General features: G+C 36.7%; 1 protein-coding gene across 1 annotated transcript in view; it reads right to left on the bottom strand.

Moving 5' to 3' along the window:
- The window catches only part of STK26 (serine/threonine kinase 26), a 53,107-nt gene that overhangs the window by 2,666 nt on the left and 31,649 nt on the right, over positions 1–18,792 (bottom strand). The window contains exons 4-11 of the mRNA XM_039464074.2: positions 10,129–10,185; positions 5,291–5,399; positions 5,049–5,206; positions 3,849–4,034; positions 2,279–2,427; positions 1,082–1,175; positions 569–631; positions 351–487 (exon numbers count right to left, since the gene is read on the bottom strand). Of these exons, the coding sequence (XP_039320008.1) occupies positions 351–487; positions 569–631; positions 1,082–1,175; positions 2,279–2,427; positions 3,849–4,034; positions 5,049–5,206; positions 5,291–5,399; positions 10,129–10,185 (953 nt within the window). The remainder of the gene's footprint in view (positions 1–350; positions 488–568; positions 632–1,081; positions 1,176–2,278; positions 2,428–3,848; positions 4,035–5,048; positions 5,207–5,290; positions 5,400–10,128; positions 10,186–18,792) is intronic.

Below are 18,792 nucleotides of genomic sequence, written 5' to 3' on the forward strand. Positions count from 1 at the left end.
CGTTAAATTCTGAGGGTGGTGGCAAGAAAGAAATAATACCCCAATACCGTTTATAAGAGCTCAAATGAGAATATGCTCAGTGACCTTTTGTCTATACTCCTACTAGAGGAGAAAGAAAAACAGGCCATTTCATGCAGTGGAAAACTACTTTGTTATGCCTAAAGATAATAGTTCTGAAAGCTAATGTTTAAGACAGGCAACAAACAAAAACTGTTTTTAAGAATATGACTGTGTATTAAAAGGTGACTTTGTTATGAATAATTGGAATGGTTGAATCAAGGGAATTAGATTGCATCATAACACCCAACAGAAAATGCAAAATAATTTTTTAAATGATATTTCCAACTTACTTTTGAAATTTTTCTATTAGCTTCTTCACCATTTTATCTGTGATGCCAGGACAGGCGGCTTCAGCCACAGCAATACTTTTCTCGAGTTCTTCAATCGCCTGATTCCTGCTAGCATTATTCTCGTCCTGCTGTTTAAGCTGAGAATGATTAATAGTTAAAACATTTAAAATATTATACTACTTAAAACAGATATCCAAGGCTAATTAATCTGTACTTACTTCAGCAAATGCAGGTGTGATTATCATAGACAAACAGCTCAGGGTTTGCACAAGATCTTGCTCCTTTGAATAAATAATACACATTATACACATGAACTTAAAATAATTGTCCTCATTTTCTTATTCTTTAACAAATATGAACCAATTTGAATCCCCCACTGAAAACAAAAGACTCTATGTAAGGCAAGTCTCTAAGCTTTCTTCCTATCACTCATTCCCATTAAACATCTGGAAGTCCCAGAAGTTCTGGGATTACAAGAGATACCTATGATTCCTGGGCTTATGTATCTCTAGGTGAAATGTACTTAAAAAATACCAATATACTCACTTAAATAACTTCCTATTACCTTTTCTTAATTAGCTCAAAACTAGTGACAAATGAATCATACTACACATATAGAGAGGCACACAGGCATTTAAGGGTATTCAATCCTAACAATTTTTGCCACTATAATCTAACTACATAGTTTGAAAAACTGCATCAAGAGTAAGAAATTGTCTCCATATACATACTGCTCCATTCTGTACTTTCTTTGGATCAGGCTTCTTTCGTACGGTGGTAAAGCTCCATTCAGGATGAGTATTGTTTTCCCTGCTGGTAGATTCCCTAAAGAGATTGCCAAAGATAGCTCTGTAAGTGCCAAAATGATTCAGCTTGGCAAAACAAAACAAAACAAAACAAAACAAAAAAAACAAAAAAAAAACAAAAAACAAAACAAAACAAAAAAAACACCAAATAAATGCAGGTAGAATTTAAAGGGATAATTGTCCTAATGTTTAAAAACTCATAGTACAAAAAAGCATCTGATCTCAGCTTCAGGTGAATGCTACATTTTACGACATGGTAGTAGTGGAGTGATTCTCAACTCTATATGTGCTTCGTTGAGACCTCCTGCCATATATAAATACCTGTCCCTCACTGCTCCCCACCTATTGAATTAGGATCTCCAGTAGAGTGACTTGTGATTGCTTCAAGATTCCATGGGTGACTCTTATGGGAAGCTAAGGCTAACACCCATTAGAGTAGGCCACAGATTATCCTGATATTTTTTATTCCTTTCCAATGTTGGCAATTTCTCATAAATGAAAGAATCTCAGAGTAGCACCTAAAGAAACTTGCTGTTGCCTTTGTGCCAGTTCAGCTGGTTGAGGACTAAATTCTGGCACAGCACATAGACTTTCTTAGTCTAAATTCATTTAAGGACTATGAGGCTGAATTTTTTAATGTAAATGCTGCTGTTATAAAACATTACAACTTTTTCAAGAAATAAAAATCATACATAAATGAACATTTAGATGTATTGGTTTGGTACATGGCCAAGAGGTGGGAAAGGCCTGGAGGTCAGTTCTTTTGAGGGATTTGCAGGTTGCTATCAAAGTATGAGAAAACTCAGCTCCTTATTACTTTGGGCAAACTAATATAACACTTTTAATTGAATCTTGTTCCAAAATTTTGTAATATGCTCAAGTATCCACTAGGGGTTAGACCAAGACCATTTAAAACTAGAGCTACTCACTTCCAAGAAAAACATGTTTCCAACTTCATTGTATTCCACAGACTGTGATTGAAAAAGATTTTCACAGTTTCTAAGGTGAAATTTCAAAATATGGTTTATATTTTATGCTAAAACAAGCACACTGGATCATATCTAAAAGATATACAATATTCAAATAGGGTACCTACATAAAAATTAAATAATTTGTACATACGAATCAGAGCCCTCAGAATCAGATTCATCATCACTGTGTCCTTCTGCCTTCCATCTCTTAAATCGATCTATCAGTTCAGTCAGATAAGAAGTCTTCTTTGAATTTTTTACAATGAATTTGTGTTTCAGAAGTTCTTTTGCTGTGGGACGCTACAGAAAAAAAGATCAAGGATGTATGTGACAATTGCTGAACTCGTATGATTACAAGGAATGGTAAATAAAATCACTTGAATTATTAAGCTGAAAGGTCTAAAGGTATGTCTGTAGACATAAGGACAACTAAAATGCTGTAGGAAAATAGCTAATTCTATTATTGAAGTGGCTCAAGGCAACCACATTGAATCTACTACTTTGGTGTCCCAATTTGTTAAAGCCCAATGGGCAACAGGTGGCTTACCCACCAGCAAACCGTCAGGCAGGGCCTTCTCAAAAGCAGAGACACACATGACAGTATTTAGAAAGGAACATTTAAAAACATTTCAAAATAGTGTTTTAAAATACTTTAATCACATTTACTGTAAATTTGAAAAAAAACTGATGAAAACTTGCAAGGCTGTAATTTTGTTATTGTCTACACATATCTTATAATCCCTTCTCCATCAGACATCAATTTCTATTGCATCTAAATGCAAACACCAGGTGCTGTGGGGGATGTCCCACCTTCATTTTATTAATATCAGAATGTTTATCATCAAACTTTAAAACAGTTATATCAAGTTTGGACTGCTCTTTTGTATTTCTCATCTCTAAAAGTCAGAAGGCAGTTTTATGTCAACAACAGTAAAACAACTGTAATCAAATCCACCAAGTAAATGAATGGAGCTCACTAGCCTGGGAAAAGTATACAACTTCACACTGAAATTTCTAAATGCCAAATAAAAATAGTTAGCCCTGGCCAGGCACAGTGGCTCATGCCTGTAATCCCAGCACTTTGGGAGGCCAAGGAGGGCAGATCATTAGAGGTCAGGAGTTCGAGACTGGACTGGCCAACATGGTGTAAGCCCCAACTCTACCAAAAATTTAAAACTTAGCCCTAGGTGTGGTAGCAGGAGCCTATAATCCCAGCTTCTCAGGAGGCTGAGGCAGGAGAATCAAGATTGCACCACTGCACTGCAACCTGGGCAACAGAGCAAGACTTTGTCTCAAAAACAAAAAACAAACAAACAAAAAAAAAACAAACAAAAAAACCAAGGTAAACCCAAACATAACTTTTCATGAGAAATGAAAACAGTTGAATAAAAATCATTGTATTTATATATACACTTTAATAATGACATAATATAAGGTTCACTTTATTTCTCAAATTTATTTCCCCCTGAAATAAAAAATAATCAATAGAATATGGAGGAAGCTGAGGACCAAGAAAAAAAACAAAGGGTAAGGAGAAAATGAATGAAGAATCTTATTAAGAATGGAATAGAAATAGCAATACAGAGGGACAAACCAGGTTCCTGGATGGATCTTAGACACTTCTCATATGCACTGTATTCCCTACTGCAGGAAAAGCTCCCTTTGCTATAGTTAGAGCTAATAATAGAAAACAAATAGTAATAATAGCAATATATACTCACAAATGATGGATCTTTGTTCAGGCAAGCATCAACAAATTCCTTAAAAGATTTAGTAAACTCTCCAACAAGAGTTGGAGGATTGTTTTTGGGAATAAGAAACAGAACTCTCATTGGATGCATATCGGAGTTAGGTGGTTCTCCCTTGGCTAGTTCAATAGCAGTAATTCCCAACGACCAAATGTCAGCCTAAGGTAAGAGGAGGGGGAAAAAAAATATATATATATATATATATATATATATATATATATATATATATACACACTACACACACACACACATATATATACACTACACACACACACACACACACACACATCTCTCTCTCTCTCTCTATATATATATATAGATAGATAGATAGATATAGATATAGATATAGATATAGATATAGATATATATCTTACCTTGAAACTCCATTCCAATATACTACCACAAAATAACCTGTGGAACCTAATGGTCATACAATACCCGTCTCTCAAGAAAATGTGGTGTTAACATTTTAAAAATAATAAATTCTATACTTTATGTCAGGTACCATTCTAGGAATGGAGGATTTCAGTGGTGAATAAGCTAGACAAAAATCCCTGGTCTTAAGGGGATTACATTCTAGTAACAGACGCAAATAAATAAATGATATGGTGCCAGGTGGTACTAAGTTCTGTGAAGAAAATAACAAAGCATAGTAAGAGAATAATGAATCATGGGGCCAATGGTGTTGGAAATTTACATAGGGTGGCTAGGGAAGACTTCCCTGTGTAGGTGATGTTTAAGCCAAGACCTGATTGTGGGAGGAAGGTTATTTCATACAGAGGGATGGGCAGTTACAAAGGTCCTGAGGCCAGGGTGTACTTGCTATGTTTGAGAAACAACCATGAGGCCACTGTGGATGAAGAATAATCTATAAGAGAGTGGTAGGAGATAAGATTGGAGGGGCAGATAATGGCCAGATTGTGTACAGCTTTATATGTCACAGAAAGGACTTAGGATTTTATTCCACATAGGATGAAAAGCCATTGAAGTGAATAGGGTCCAAATATTAGGTAGCAGTGAAGGAATTTATGATTAAGCAGAAAAATAAGACGTAATTCTAATTTAAGAAACGCTTGTGAAACAAGGAAAAATAAGGCAATGTATTAACTAAGATAGTGCGCCATATACAATTTATTAACAAACCCAAAACAGTTTGTGCAGGTAATACTTTACTTTTGAGTCATAAGCTGACTGTTGAATAACTTCAGGAGCCATCCAAAATGGAGTTCCCACAAAGGTATTTCTTTTAATCTGTGTATCTGTCAGCTGGCCAGCAACTCCAAAGTCAGCAAGTTTAACATCTCCTTGTTCTGAGAGCAAGACATTGGCAGCTAGGAGTTAAAAAGAAAAGAAAAAAACTCAGTTTGCTCAGAATGCTTCTATTTTTCTCAGGTTCATATTAGACTTTTGTATACCTTTTATGTCTCGGTGAATTTTCTTTTCTGAATGCAGATAGTCGAGACCTTTTAAAATCTCCTTTAGCATGGTAGCAATCTGGAACTCATCAAATGGACCAGCTCGAAGCTTAAGGGGAAAAACACACACACACACATACACACATGTATAAAAGTTTGGAAATGTAAACTTCAAAATTGGTATCTTTGAAATGAAGGAATCAGTTAGACACATGATGCCGTTCTCTTTACTAAATCAATATCTAAACAAGTGAGGAAAAATGTAACATGTGAAAGAAGAAAGCAAAAGAGTTCAAAGGGCTGAACGGGTTTTTTAATGATTCGATTTAATGAAAGATAATACAAGCCCTTTTACCTACATGCTAGGCTCCATATTCTGAGGTTCCCAAATATTTACATCAAAGATGAAACAAATTTGCTTACACAATGACAGAACCACTTAGTTTTTCTTTAGGTGGAAAAAAAAGAAATCAGTTAAATTATGGCATTTCCTGTGAAAAAGTTACTACATATTGACACAAAACTGATTTTTAGGTCAGACAATCTATAAGATTTCCACAGCAACTATTTGATCATATCAGTCAGTATTTACTTATTTTAATAATATTGTAAAGAACAGAGCCTTTTTGAGACTCAAATTATAAATTTAGCCAAGAATATAATAATTAAACTATTCAGACTTAGATTGTAAAAAATTTAAATCATGGAGGGATAATGTTTTTCAAATAAATGTAACACACATCCCTTTATTTCCCCATCCTTGTACCAAAGCCAATAGTTCCAACTGGAATACAAGGAAAGCAATGATTAGGTTTCAAGAGAACTTGTAATGGAATATCTGAAAATCCCTCTTTAAAATAAATGGTTATTTTAAAATTCTGGTACCTCATAAAGCACAAACAGTGGACTGTACAATATTATTACAGGAAAAGGTGGGAATCTAAAGTCAGAGCCGAGGCAGAGTTCTGTTTGCTTCTGGAAGGAGGGAAGAGGTGGTGAAAATCAAACATTGCCCACTCTGCCTCACACTGGGAGGGATCCACAGCTCTTTGGCACCTTGTGTATTTCATGTTTCATGAATGCCATATTTATGCTGAATAAAGGGCACTTTCATGTTGAAATTTAACAGCTTAAAATAGAACTCATACTTTGGTCTCACCATCTAATATTAACTGTGGTCTGGGTATATAGTACACTCCAGGGATGTCTGTAATTCAATAGGTCCCTTTCCTAGGTAACATTACCTATTTACTTTTAAATCTATCAACTTCCACCCCAAAGTTTCTATTTAAACAGTAGTGATTAGTTTCTAAAGTCTTCTAGAAAGGGTGAAAATAGCATACTATTTTATTGATGGCTGGCTGTGAACTTCTGAGGTACTACAAAATAACTGAAGGACAAATATCATACCACTTAAGATGGGTAATTAGTATCATCTGATCATAGGACATTAGCAAGGCCAGAGGAGGTATATCCTTGGTTATTTAAGTGACTGGGCAAGATTAGTGTACGGCCTACTAGCTATCATCCTGAAGAACATCTAAACCTAATGTAAACAAGCCAGCATATTCTCTATTACAGAAGATTTTAAAAAATATTTAAGTAAAAACAACAAAAAGGGAATCCTAAAGATTCATGAGCTTATCTGCTATATTTTAGGTTCATGTTAAAATTCAATAAAAGTAAAATCTCAATTAACTGGGTATTGGAGGAAGATGGGAAGAAAGACTCTGTGGCAAGGAAACTTTTCTCCATTTGAACTTTTCTCCAATGACTGAAGACCTTGCCATGTCGCTAACAGATAATACCTCTGTCCCAGAGCAGTGTACTTGTCTTGTGCGATTTGCCTCTGTTGTTAAGTGAGAATATGCAAAAAGGGGCCTTGACTCTTTCAAAGACTGTACATTTGTGGACTCGTGATCTTCCCCTCACTTCTTTGACTTCCAGCCAGGCCCTAATGCAGTCTGCTATGTTATGCCTTCTCTTATGGTTAGCATATTCTTTCTTTTCCTTGGGGCTCATGTTTTATTCTAGTCATCTTCTTATATGTGTTTTTGTTGCAAGGCACAACAATTCTTTTTGGAAAGAAGTGGAGCATAATAAAGTCAATAAAATGATGCCCAATATACTCAAAGTCTGCTCACATACAATAAATTGTTTTTCAAGAATGGGAGTGACTCGAGGTAGACACTCTATAAAGTTGACACAAATGACAAGTTGTAATCTTACGTTATTCCATTAGTTACGCACCTGGTACCAGTTTAAAGTGAGAAACATTCTCCGCTAAACATCCCTTTTATTTCCTCTTGTTCTTAGTAGCAGAGCCTTCCTCTAAACCTAATCCTGCCTTAGATTCCCCAAATGATAGCATTTATTTGTATAGGAACATACATTAAGAAGGAATAAACATTTTCTCATTATTTGCTCTCCCTATAAAGTCTAATTAAATGAGGCTTCAAAGTAAATCACAGTAATATTGAATTTTAGAGGTAGAAGCACAAAATTAGAGATTACTGATTCAATTTCTTCATTTGACATGTGAAGAAATTAAGAGACAAAGAGGATAAAGAGCTGCCCAATATTTGCCAGGCAGTGTTATGCTGGGTTTAAGACCTAGGTCTTTTGATTCTTAGCCAATAAAGCACTAACAACATTTTTCATTCATTGAAATTGATACTAATGGCTATTTGTTTTATTAAGTAGAGATCGGAATAGCAGGATGCGATTAAGATATCATAATCATTTAACTTGGAGAGTTCATAAAACTGACCAAACTGCTACTAGGGGACACAGATTAGGGTCGTTAGTTGGGGTTAGGCCAGTGTTCACTGCTTAACATTGTTATCAGTGATACTGCTGAACAGAGTGACCTAGCTTTGCCAGTAGTTCCAAAACAGGGAAGAGAAATTGTGAGCACCCTGAGGGACCAGATAAAGCAACTGATACATTTGGAAAGGGCGCTTAATATTCAAAAAATGGAAAGAGGATCATGAAACAATTGAGAGGCTTCTTGCAGAGCTAATGAAAAAACTATTGAATAATATGGCTCTGTGACAAGACAAATAGAAATGAGATCATTTAACTTCAAGAGGAGAATGAAGCCTGACTCCATACATGAAGGATTATTACACAAAGAAACATCAGTGGTGTTCTCTCACTAGAGAGGAGAGAAAAAAAAATGAACTCAGGCTTTAAGATATAAGAATTAGATGAGACACAAGGAAAAGATTACCAGATTCAGAACTGATTAAACTGACATGAATTCCTAGAAGTAGATGAGGCTCTCCATCAAGTTTAATTATCGTTTCTTTAGAATGGTTTAAATATGGTTCTGTATAAAAGAAAGAAAATCTCTTATGGTCATTTCTGTTCATAAAATTATTTGAAACTTTGAGTCACTGGCAGTCAGGGTTAAAGCCTTTTAAAAATATTTAATCACTTTCAGTTAGGAAAACTCATCTGTACCTAAAAAAATAAGAATTAAAACATTACTTGATTACTTTAATCAAAACACTTTCTTAGAAACAGCATACTCTATAATTTCACAGGCAGAAGCATGCAAATAAAAAATCATATAATATTAAAGATGAAAGGGAACTTGGAAATAACTTAGTGCAACTTCTTTGTTTTATAGGACATCCAAGTCCAGGAAGTCTGTGTCTGGTTCACAGGCACAGATTTAGTTGTACGTAGAGCCAGACCTATAACCTCCAACACCCTACGCCAGCTTAGTGGTCATTCTACTACACTAAGTTGCCTCTCATAAGTCATACTGAATTTTAAATAATAGTGTCATATTAATAAAGATTTTTCAGGAAGGGAAAGAAACTCAACATTGATAGCATCACACTAAATCGGGGAACAACCACTGTTTCTCAAAGGCATTCTGTCTGTGAAGTCATCTTCATTGGGTTGAATTTTCCTGCACACTGCAGGATTTTAGCATTCTGATCCTTGACCACTAAAATGACAGGAGCACTTTTAAGTGATTGTGACAACCCAAAATGCCACTGCATTTCCAAATGACCTGTAGAGAGGCAGAGAGAACTCTGTAAAGACCTGGATCTGCATGCCTACCTTGGTTAGAACCCTAGTACCACTATCTTAGTCAATTCAGGTGCTATAGTAGAATACCACAGAGTGGCTTAAACAGTATTTATTTCTCATAGTTCTGAAGACTGGGGAATAAATCCAAGATCAAGGGGCTGGCAGATTTGTGTCTGGTAAAGTCACTCTTCCTGGTTTCCAGAAGGCCTTCTCACTGCACCCTCTCACAGTGGCAAGAAAGCCAGAGAGCTCTCTGGGGTGTCTTTTATAAGGGCACTAATCTTATTCATGAGAACTCCACCTTCACGACTTAATTACTTCCCAAAGTCCCCACTTCCTAATATCATCACATTGGGGGTTAGGATTTCCACACATGAATTTTGGGGGACACAACCATTCAGTTAGTAACAATCACTTTGAGTGACAGTTATCTCAACGATTTGTTTTTTAAAAATCTAAAGACACTCAGTTTTTTCAGGGATAAGCTTGCAAAAGTCAAACTTAAAACTGACAGCAATGGACACACACATCCACTTCTAATTTGGGGGACTTTATTAAGCTATTTGCATTTCTTATATAGTCTTAGAATGCCAGCAACATGCTCAAACCTACAATACATCTGTACCTACATAAGGTAGTGGTCATGAACAAAGAATTTAATTTGAACATATTAACTAAATAAAGCAACCACTCAGCGTGCCCAAAAGCCATTGCTCTTCAATTAAAAAAAAAATAAGGTATGTGCATATGCACACACTTGCATGTGTGTGTAATTATTTTAAAATACTTACAAGATCCAGTGCTGAACCGCCACCCAGGTATTCCATTATTATCCATAATTTAGACCCCTGTAAAGCCATGAAACAATTTAATAATTACAAACATGAGCCAAAATAACATACTGGCAAAAATGTTAAATCTCACCTACTAAAGCACAGATTTTATTTACATGTTCTCACTTATTTGTCGGAACGAAAAATTAAAACAATTGAACCCTTGGAGATAGAGAATAGAAGGATGGTTACCAGAGGCTGAGAAGGACAGTAGGGAGGGTGAGTTGGGGATGGTTAATGGGTACAAAAAGCAGTTAGAGAAATAATCTAGTATTTGATAGCACAACAGGGTGACTATAGTCAATAATAATTTAATCGTACTTTTAAAAATAACTAGAAAAGTATTATTGGACTGTTTGTGACACAAATAGTAAATGTACCCCAGTGTGATCATTAAACATTGTATGCCTGTATCAAAATAGCTCATGTATTCCATAAATATTTACACCTTCTTTGTAGCCACAAAAAATAAAAATTTTAAAAAGTCATAAAAATAAAGAACAGATTCCAAAATGCAGATTGAAAAGTGGTTGCTTGGGAACCCAGAATATATTTTTTCCATAGAACATTCCAAATTAAAGTTCTGAGCTTAGACTACCCCCGTATCTTTTTGCCTGTGATATAGCTAAACAAATAAAAGTAGTTTGTTATTGTTGAACTATTAGTAATTTTTATAAAACTCAGAAAAAAACCAAGTTTTAAATAATTATCTTGAATGACGATATTGGAAAGGCAGTTACATTAAAGAATGAGGAGGTAAATGAGGGCTTGTAGAAATTTTAGGTTTGAGTTTGAGGACAACGGATATTTTCCCTTATTTGCGTTGCTGGCTTTCATTTGTTTTCACGTACTTCACAACGTTTATCAGCTATGGTTAATGGGCATTTTTGGTACACACATGGAACTCAGAAAGAATACTGTTTATTATATCTCTGATGTAAATGGATAAGAAAAAGGGAAAGTGTAGCTTTAAAAACATATGATTGGCCAGGCGCGGTGGCTCAAGCCTGTAATCCCAGCACTTTGGGAGGCCGAGGCGGGTGGATCACGAGGTCGAGAGATCGAGACCATCCTGGTCAACATGGTGAAACCCCGTCTCTACTAAAAATACAAAAAATTAGCTGGGCATGGTGGCGCGTGCCTGTAATCCCAGCTACTCAGGAGGCTGAGGCAGGAGAATTGCCTGAACCCAGGAGGCGGAGGTTGCGGTGAGCCGAGATCGCGCCATTGCACTCCAGCCTGGGTAACAAGAGCGGAACTCCGTCTCAAAAAAAAAAAAAAAAAAAAAAAAATATGATTACTCCAGGTGGAATTAACCTTGCTGTGAGCTAACAAGAGGATATGGTTCTCCTGGGAGGAGTATATGTACACAAATTCTAAAACAGGTGTACACACACACACACACACACACACACACACACACACACACACACATTACGCAGTTCCATCAGTTAAACACTGGAATAAACCATTAAACCCTTTTTGTTTTAGCTATAGCTTGAAATACAAGGGACACCTCTCTCTCCATACTATTTCATGAGTGGTAGTCTCTGAATTTCTGTGGAATCACAGAGCTGACTGGAAGTAGAATGGTTGGTTTCACTATACTGGCAGCAGCCAAGTAGTAACTGGACTGTGTTTCAAAAGTAAGATGTTGGGAGTTTTAAAAGCAAGCATTTTCCCATAAAAATAATGCCTAAGTTGCTGGGGGAATCCTCCCCAAAGACAACTTCACACAAATGTATTCATTCATAGTATAGAATGAAGAGTAGCATAGAAACTCACTACTATTTATGGCTTAACAATATTTCTAGTGGAAAAATATATTCAGTGTTGTGCTTCAACTTGGGATGCCAGAAACATATTTCTCACCTTTACAGCCCCAGCTGTGGGGTGAAGATTCTCAAGCTACTGCCAGTAGCCCTCAAACACAAAAATCCCTGGGAGGTAATCAGGAGTCCAGTTTAAAATGTCCAAGCATCTCCATGAGGATGTGACTTTATCAAGGCAAAGAATGGACTCCAGTGACATGATGATGAGCGCTTAGGGGATGGGAAGAGGGTTGAAGAATCAGAGTGGAACTGATGGTGTAGTGTGGGGAATGGGATGTGGCCTAGGGTTAGGGATCACGAAGGGAGGGCTCAGTTAATTAAAACAAAATGATTCTTTTTTCCAGATGCTGACACCATGTAGAATTTGTAAGAGAAGGAGGAACGGTGTTCCCCTACCACTTCCTCCACTAATCTTGACATCTATTCTGTCCTGCCATAGATGGCCAGCTTGCACTGCAAGCAGAAAGCTGAGAGTCTTGGTTAGCAGTGAAGTCTACATTAGGAAATAGAGGAAATAAATTCCCACAACACTGGTGAGGGAAGAGGAGTTCCAGGAAAGGTTCATGTCACTTGTATTTGTGTATAAAACTTAGGCACCTGCATCCTGAGAACTGGGAATCTAATGTATCTTTATACTTTTCTCAAGAGAAGAAAAAAGTGGTTCTTAAAATGGTGGATAGGTTATAAATTGTTTCTTTTGCCACAGTTTGTTTCTAACAAGCACTAAATCATATTAATTCAGAGAGCTTCTCATTCACCTGATATTTAAAAGAAAAATATAATAAAACCTGCCTTTCTATTTTGCAGTTCTGCATGAATGAAAGCACCTGTTTTCCAAGTTAAAAACAATGTGTGCCTTTTTGTTTGTACTAATTCAAAACAGAAACTTGCCAACTGTCTGTCACTAAGAACTGTTCACAGAAAGCTTAAAATGTGATTTTATAAAGTAGTATATACCATTAAGCATTAAAATTATAACTAATCAATTTCTAGGTCTGAAATAAGGAATCCTTATTTGTTCTGGAAATCAGTGGTGGTGAGGGTTGCACAACACATCTGTATTCCCAGTATTTTAGAAGGCTGAGGTGGGAGGATTATTTGAATCCAGGAGTCTGAGAGCAGCCTGGGTAACATAGTGAGACCTCATCTCTACAAAAAGTACAAAAAATTAGTTGGGTGTGGTGGCATACGCCTGTAGTCCCAGCTACTCAGGAGGCTGAGGTGGGAGGATCAACTGAATCTGGGAGGTGGAGGCTGCAGTGAGCCGAGATTGTACCATTGTATTCCAGCTTGGGTGACAGAGTGAGACCCTGTCACAAAAAGAGCAAAAAAGAACCAACCAACCAACCAACCAACCAACCAAAAAACACCCCAGAGCTGTACACTTAAAATGGCAAATTTAGTGTTAAGTATATTTTATCCAATTAAAAAAACCCTAGCACATAAGATTTTATAAAACTGCAAGTGACAGTAGAGATCATTTTGCCAAGAATATGGCTAGAAAATTTACCACTTCTGAGCTATTTTCTTCCAGCTTGGAATACTGTGTCCCTATCCCCCTCTCACCTCCCAACCCCTACCAAAATCATACTCAAGACTTAGTTGAAATGCGACCTCCCTAGGTTTGTATTTTTTGAGGGTTACTGGCCTTGATGTACTCACAGATAAGCAGGCTATTAACATGAGGCAACTTATAAACACATATCTGGGGCTGAGCAGAGAGGATGAAACCAGAGACATCAATTTAGAAATTGTCAGACCAAAGTAGATGAGATTAAACACAATATGCCAAATAAGAGGAACACACATAGTAGGTACTTAATAAATAAACGTCTGTTGCCTTGAATCTAGTATGGGGCTTCTTGGAGGTGCATTATATTAAGTTTAAAGCTAATGCTATTTTGAGAACAGAACATTTTAAGATGGAACAAACTCTCCATCCTCAATTTTCTTCAAGTTTTGTAAGAGAACTCCAAAAAAAAAAAAAAGTTAATGATAAAAGAATATTTCAGAGGCATTGAGCATACATACACTGGCTGTAAGCACATACAGTTTCAGTGAAAAATAATGAGAAGGCCACAAAACTATACAGACAATTCTGAAATATTTACTTCACTCAATTTTTTTTTCATAAATGTTGGTGATGGTAGGTGAGAGGCAATATTTCCTTAACATACACAGAAATCTAAAGGCAATTTTCAGCAGCAAATAAAGGCATGATTCAAATTCTATTCAATGCCTGAGTGAGTGTCATTTTAAGATTTACATTGAACTAGAAAAATATTTAAAGATTATAAAAGATTATTCCAATATTATGAGATCAGAAGGGAAGGGTTTGCTTATTTTAGCACTCTTCATAAAGACTAACTTTGTCAAGAAAATCTGCCCAGTGAACTGAAATTAAAGGAAAACACTGTGGTCATACTGATGTGTTTGTCTGGTTTTTAACTCCTGTTTTTAAAAATGAAGTTATACAGTGAGCTCAGTCAAAATGAATACCTACTACATTTTTTGCATGTCTCACGGAAATCACTACAACTGCATACAGTTTCAAAGAGCATATAATTTTCTCTCTAATGTAACAACCTTTTCTTCCCGTTTACAGAGAGGTCTTAGTTATGGATGACATCCTGTGTAAGAACAACCCATTTCCTGGTTTGTTCAATTAATTTGACTCACAAAATCATCCATATCACCTGAAATGCAACAATGGGCCACAATAAGTATGTAAGCTGACTGATAATGTAGTTCCCTGATGGTACTAAGAGAATGGGGCCTTGACTTACTTCGACTACATGAAACCGAATCCTGTTACATTTGATGCGATTTTAGTTTAGAAAAAAAAAATACAAACCGACACAGTCATACTATGTTGTAATGTAAATGGAAAATAAATGAGTTGTCAATTTAAGAAAGTGATTTAAATAACTAGTATGAAAATGTTATAAGATTATAGAATATTTCTTTCTCTGTGTATATATACACATCTTGTAGAGAGACATGTGTATACACACACATTTATTTACTTTAAATATATTCGGAACACAAATAATCAACATAAGCCAGGTGCACATTTCTACAGTTTTATCATGAAGCATCTGTTCTTCAAAGTAGTGGTTTATATCATAGAGTTTAATTAATGATGGGTGAAGGAGATAAAAATAATTCTATTTAATCCTTTAAGAAGGTATCTTGGACAATGGTTTTGTAGCACTGGCTGGTCTGAATACATTTGACAATAAAAATTTGGGACAAACAAAAATTAGTTTTTAATTATTTAAAGATTAAGTAAATACTGGGTGACTAATACATGTATACTACTGTGCTACTTAGAAAACACCCTATATGAACTCTTAGGAAAATAAGACAGAGCTGTAAATCATTTTCCATGAAAGTAACTGAATATGAATAAATAAGGGCTATAAGCAACCAATAAAATGGTCAAACCATATCAGTATCAATTTTCAATATATTATGGAATAGCCATTTTAAAGAGGGCTTACTTAATATTTTAAGTCAGCAACCAAAATTAATGTAGTGTCACAGATGCCTAAAGTAGCAAGGGTTCAGGTTTGCCCTAGAGTGGGTCTGGAATTACCGGGATTCAATCCAGGAAGAGTAAACCAGAATGAGCAAATAACACACGCGGGGTTCGTGCGCGCACACACACACACACACACACACACTCACTCAACAACAAATTTGTGGGGATGTGTGATGCCAAGGAATTGTATGGGAATTAGGAGGAGAACCTAAAACTACTGAGACTGCATAATCACTTATGAGATAGCTAAAAAAGAACTGATGGGCTTAATTAGCTTTTTAAAAACAAATATGAAAGCAAAATTATCACACAAAGGACCAAATAATTATGTATGTAGTAAAATACAGTAACAGCTAATACTTAGAAGTAAATGCTAAAATTGGATAGAAATTACTAGCATTATCACCTCCTTTTGGAGGCCTTTTATTAATGCCACTCCTGAAAAGGACAGAAGTGACTACTTACTTATTTGTGCATCATCTATATCTGGTACATACTTTAATCATAAAATCTGCATCATTTCCATGCAATACTGGACTGTGAGTGCCTTGACAACAGTAGTGAGTTTGTTCACTTTTATATCTTCAGCACCTAAAACAGTGTATAATACATAGTGGCTGTTTGGCTGCTTAAAGATTCATTCTATTATGGATTCATTCCACATACATCTAATATTAGAATAATGTTTTGTAAACAGTGAAATTTGTAATGAATTTCTATCAGTATTAACTAATATACAGATACAGATAGATACAGATAGATCAAGAAAGTGATGACAAAGTCACCAAGATGGCAGAGGAGATACCAGTTTTCATCACCCCCGCCTCCACATACACACTAAAAAAAAAAAAAAAAAAAAAAAAAAAAAAAAAGCCAAATACAGACAGCTATCCACAAACCCAAGTAACCCTGGAAGGATTCAAGGACCCATTTAACAATCTGCAGCAACACAGTGGAACAAAAAAGAAAGAATATCTCCACAGAAAGGATCACTGATGAGATCAGCATACCTGAGAGGCCAGGAGATGTCTAGGAACAAAGATGAAAGGTGGTGGTTATTGGTATCGCTATACAGTACAAGCCATTTGGTCCCCAGTGGTCTGCTCTGCAGAGGACACTGGCATCTCTTGCTACTGCGGTAGCCAACAGTCATTCCTGCTCAGGAACCCCAGAGAGGGAGACATGGCTACAAAACTCTCTCATCTCAAGAAGACATTGTTGAGCCACATGGAGGAAGCCACCACTCTCAAAACTGGTGCAGGCTCCTGACCTCTGAGTCATGGCTGTTCCATGAGTGCCCACACTCCAGACCCAGATTCTGTGTCTTCACTGAGCTCAACCATATCTCAGACACTGGAGTCACTGCCACAGTGAGCTAGCTCATACCCAGTTCCCCGAAACAAGGTTTCTCTGAGTTTGCCTATGCTCAAGGCACCCACATAGCCACCACTGAAAGCTAGGCTGTGTTCTGGACTCCAGTCCAGCTAAGTGGTTGCACTGTGCCCATCCACAGCTCACACACTGGCACCAATTACTGCCATAGTAAGCTAGCTCACATCCCACTTTGGCTCAGAGCCAAAGTCCCTCTGAGCATGGCTGTGCTCCAGACACCAACTCAGGTACTACAAAGCGCTAGGCCTCACCCCACCCTCAGTGCCACTATAGCTCTGTGCAGCAGTAGGGGGTATTTGTACCTAGGACATTGGTACCACTACTGGCTTAAGCCTCAGAGCATGTCCCTCCAGACATGCTTATGCTTGAAGTCTTAGCTCTGGCCACTCCATGGGCATCACTCATTAGACGCTAGTGCCACCTCAAGTGGGCCCACAAGCCAGACCCAATGCCAAAAGGGATCTAGTCAGCCATGATTTCTCTAGTGGAAGAAAAAGAGATTGGGAGGACCCTAGCAGCTCTCGCCACCAAAGACCTCAAACAACCCTCATCACTGTTGTAGACACCCAAGGTATTGACCACTGAGGACCCCTCCAATCTTCGTTAACACTAATCTCAATTGACAGAGCTGCAGAGAGACTATGTGGGCTCTTACGCCCTAATTGGGAACAGAACCACTGCAACCCACCCAGCCATTGGTCTCACACTGTCCTACAGAGGAAGAAGGTCTTTTCATATTGAAACCTGTAATGTCTGGAAGAGGCAATTGCTCTATCAACTGCAGAGACATCAACCTAAGGCAATATTAAACATGAAAAACCAAGGAGACATCTCACCATCAAAAGAACACAACAGTTTCCCAGGAGCTGACTCCAAATAAATGGAGATTTATAAACTGCCTGACAAAGAACTTAAAATAATTGTATCAAGGAAGCTCAGAAAACTTCAAGAAAATACAAAGAAACAAGTGAAATCAGGAGAACAAAATGATAAATTTAACAAGGAGATTAAATCATATTAAAAATTCAAATTTTAGAGCTGAAAAATATAATGAATGAAATGAAACAGTGCAATAAAGTATCAATAGCAGAACTGATCAAACGGAAGAAAGAATCTGTAAACTTGAAGACAGGTTATTTGGAAAAGATATAGATGGATATCCAAAGTTTTATTTGGGCAGCAGAGCATAAAATACTATCATTAATTTTTATGCAGGCCAACAGCTTAATTAGTTATAGATATACTCTTTTTGACCTATAGATCAACTAGTATCAACAAACACTTCCCTACTTTTAAACCCTGAAAGGCAAAGATGTAGCACAGCCTTCATTTGACAACCTTCAATATGAGGATAAACAATTTTAATGTTAAAATGATTTTAACTCTAAACTAAGCTAGAGTTTGTGGAGCCTTTTTTTTTTTTTTTTTTCAGCTATTTATTGTCAGAGATGAATCCTGACTTCTAACTTTGGAACCCAAGAACATTGGGTTTTATCAACGAGTTTTCTGCTATGTAGTAGCATCTCCATCTGCTGGAACTTTAGGTGTCTGCTAATCCCATGATTCTGGAACCAGTAAAAATCCACATTTTCTTTAGAAGGGGAGGCAGATGTTATTCCGCTTAATTCCATTTTAACAAATATTTATCATGTGCTTAAAATGTGCCAAACCCTGGGCTAAGTGATGTAAGTACCAGGACTGGTTAAGCTAAACTCCCTGCCATGAAGGAGCTGACAACCCGATGCGAAACAGAAATGCATAATTAACCACCATAACTCAATGAAATAAGTGACATACTTACATGTTCCATCAATTCTGAGATTGAGACAGACAAGATCATTGAGCATAATGTCT

Source organism: Saimiri boliviensis, chromosome X, assembly GCF_048565385.1.
Source record: "Saimiri boliviensis isolate mSaiBol1 chromosome X, mSaiBol1.pri, whole genome shotgun sequence".
NCBI classification, from domain to species: Eukaryota; Metazoa; Chordata; class Mammalia; order Primates; family Cebidae; genus Saimiri; species Saimiri boliviensis.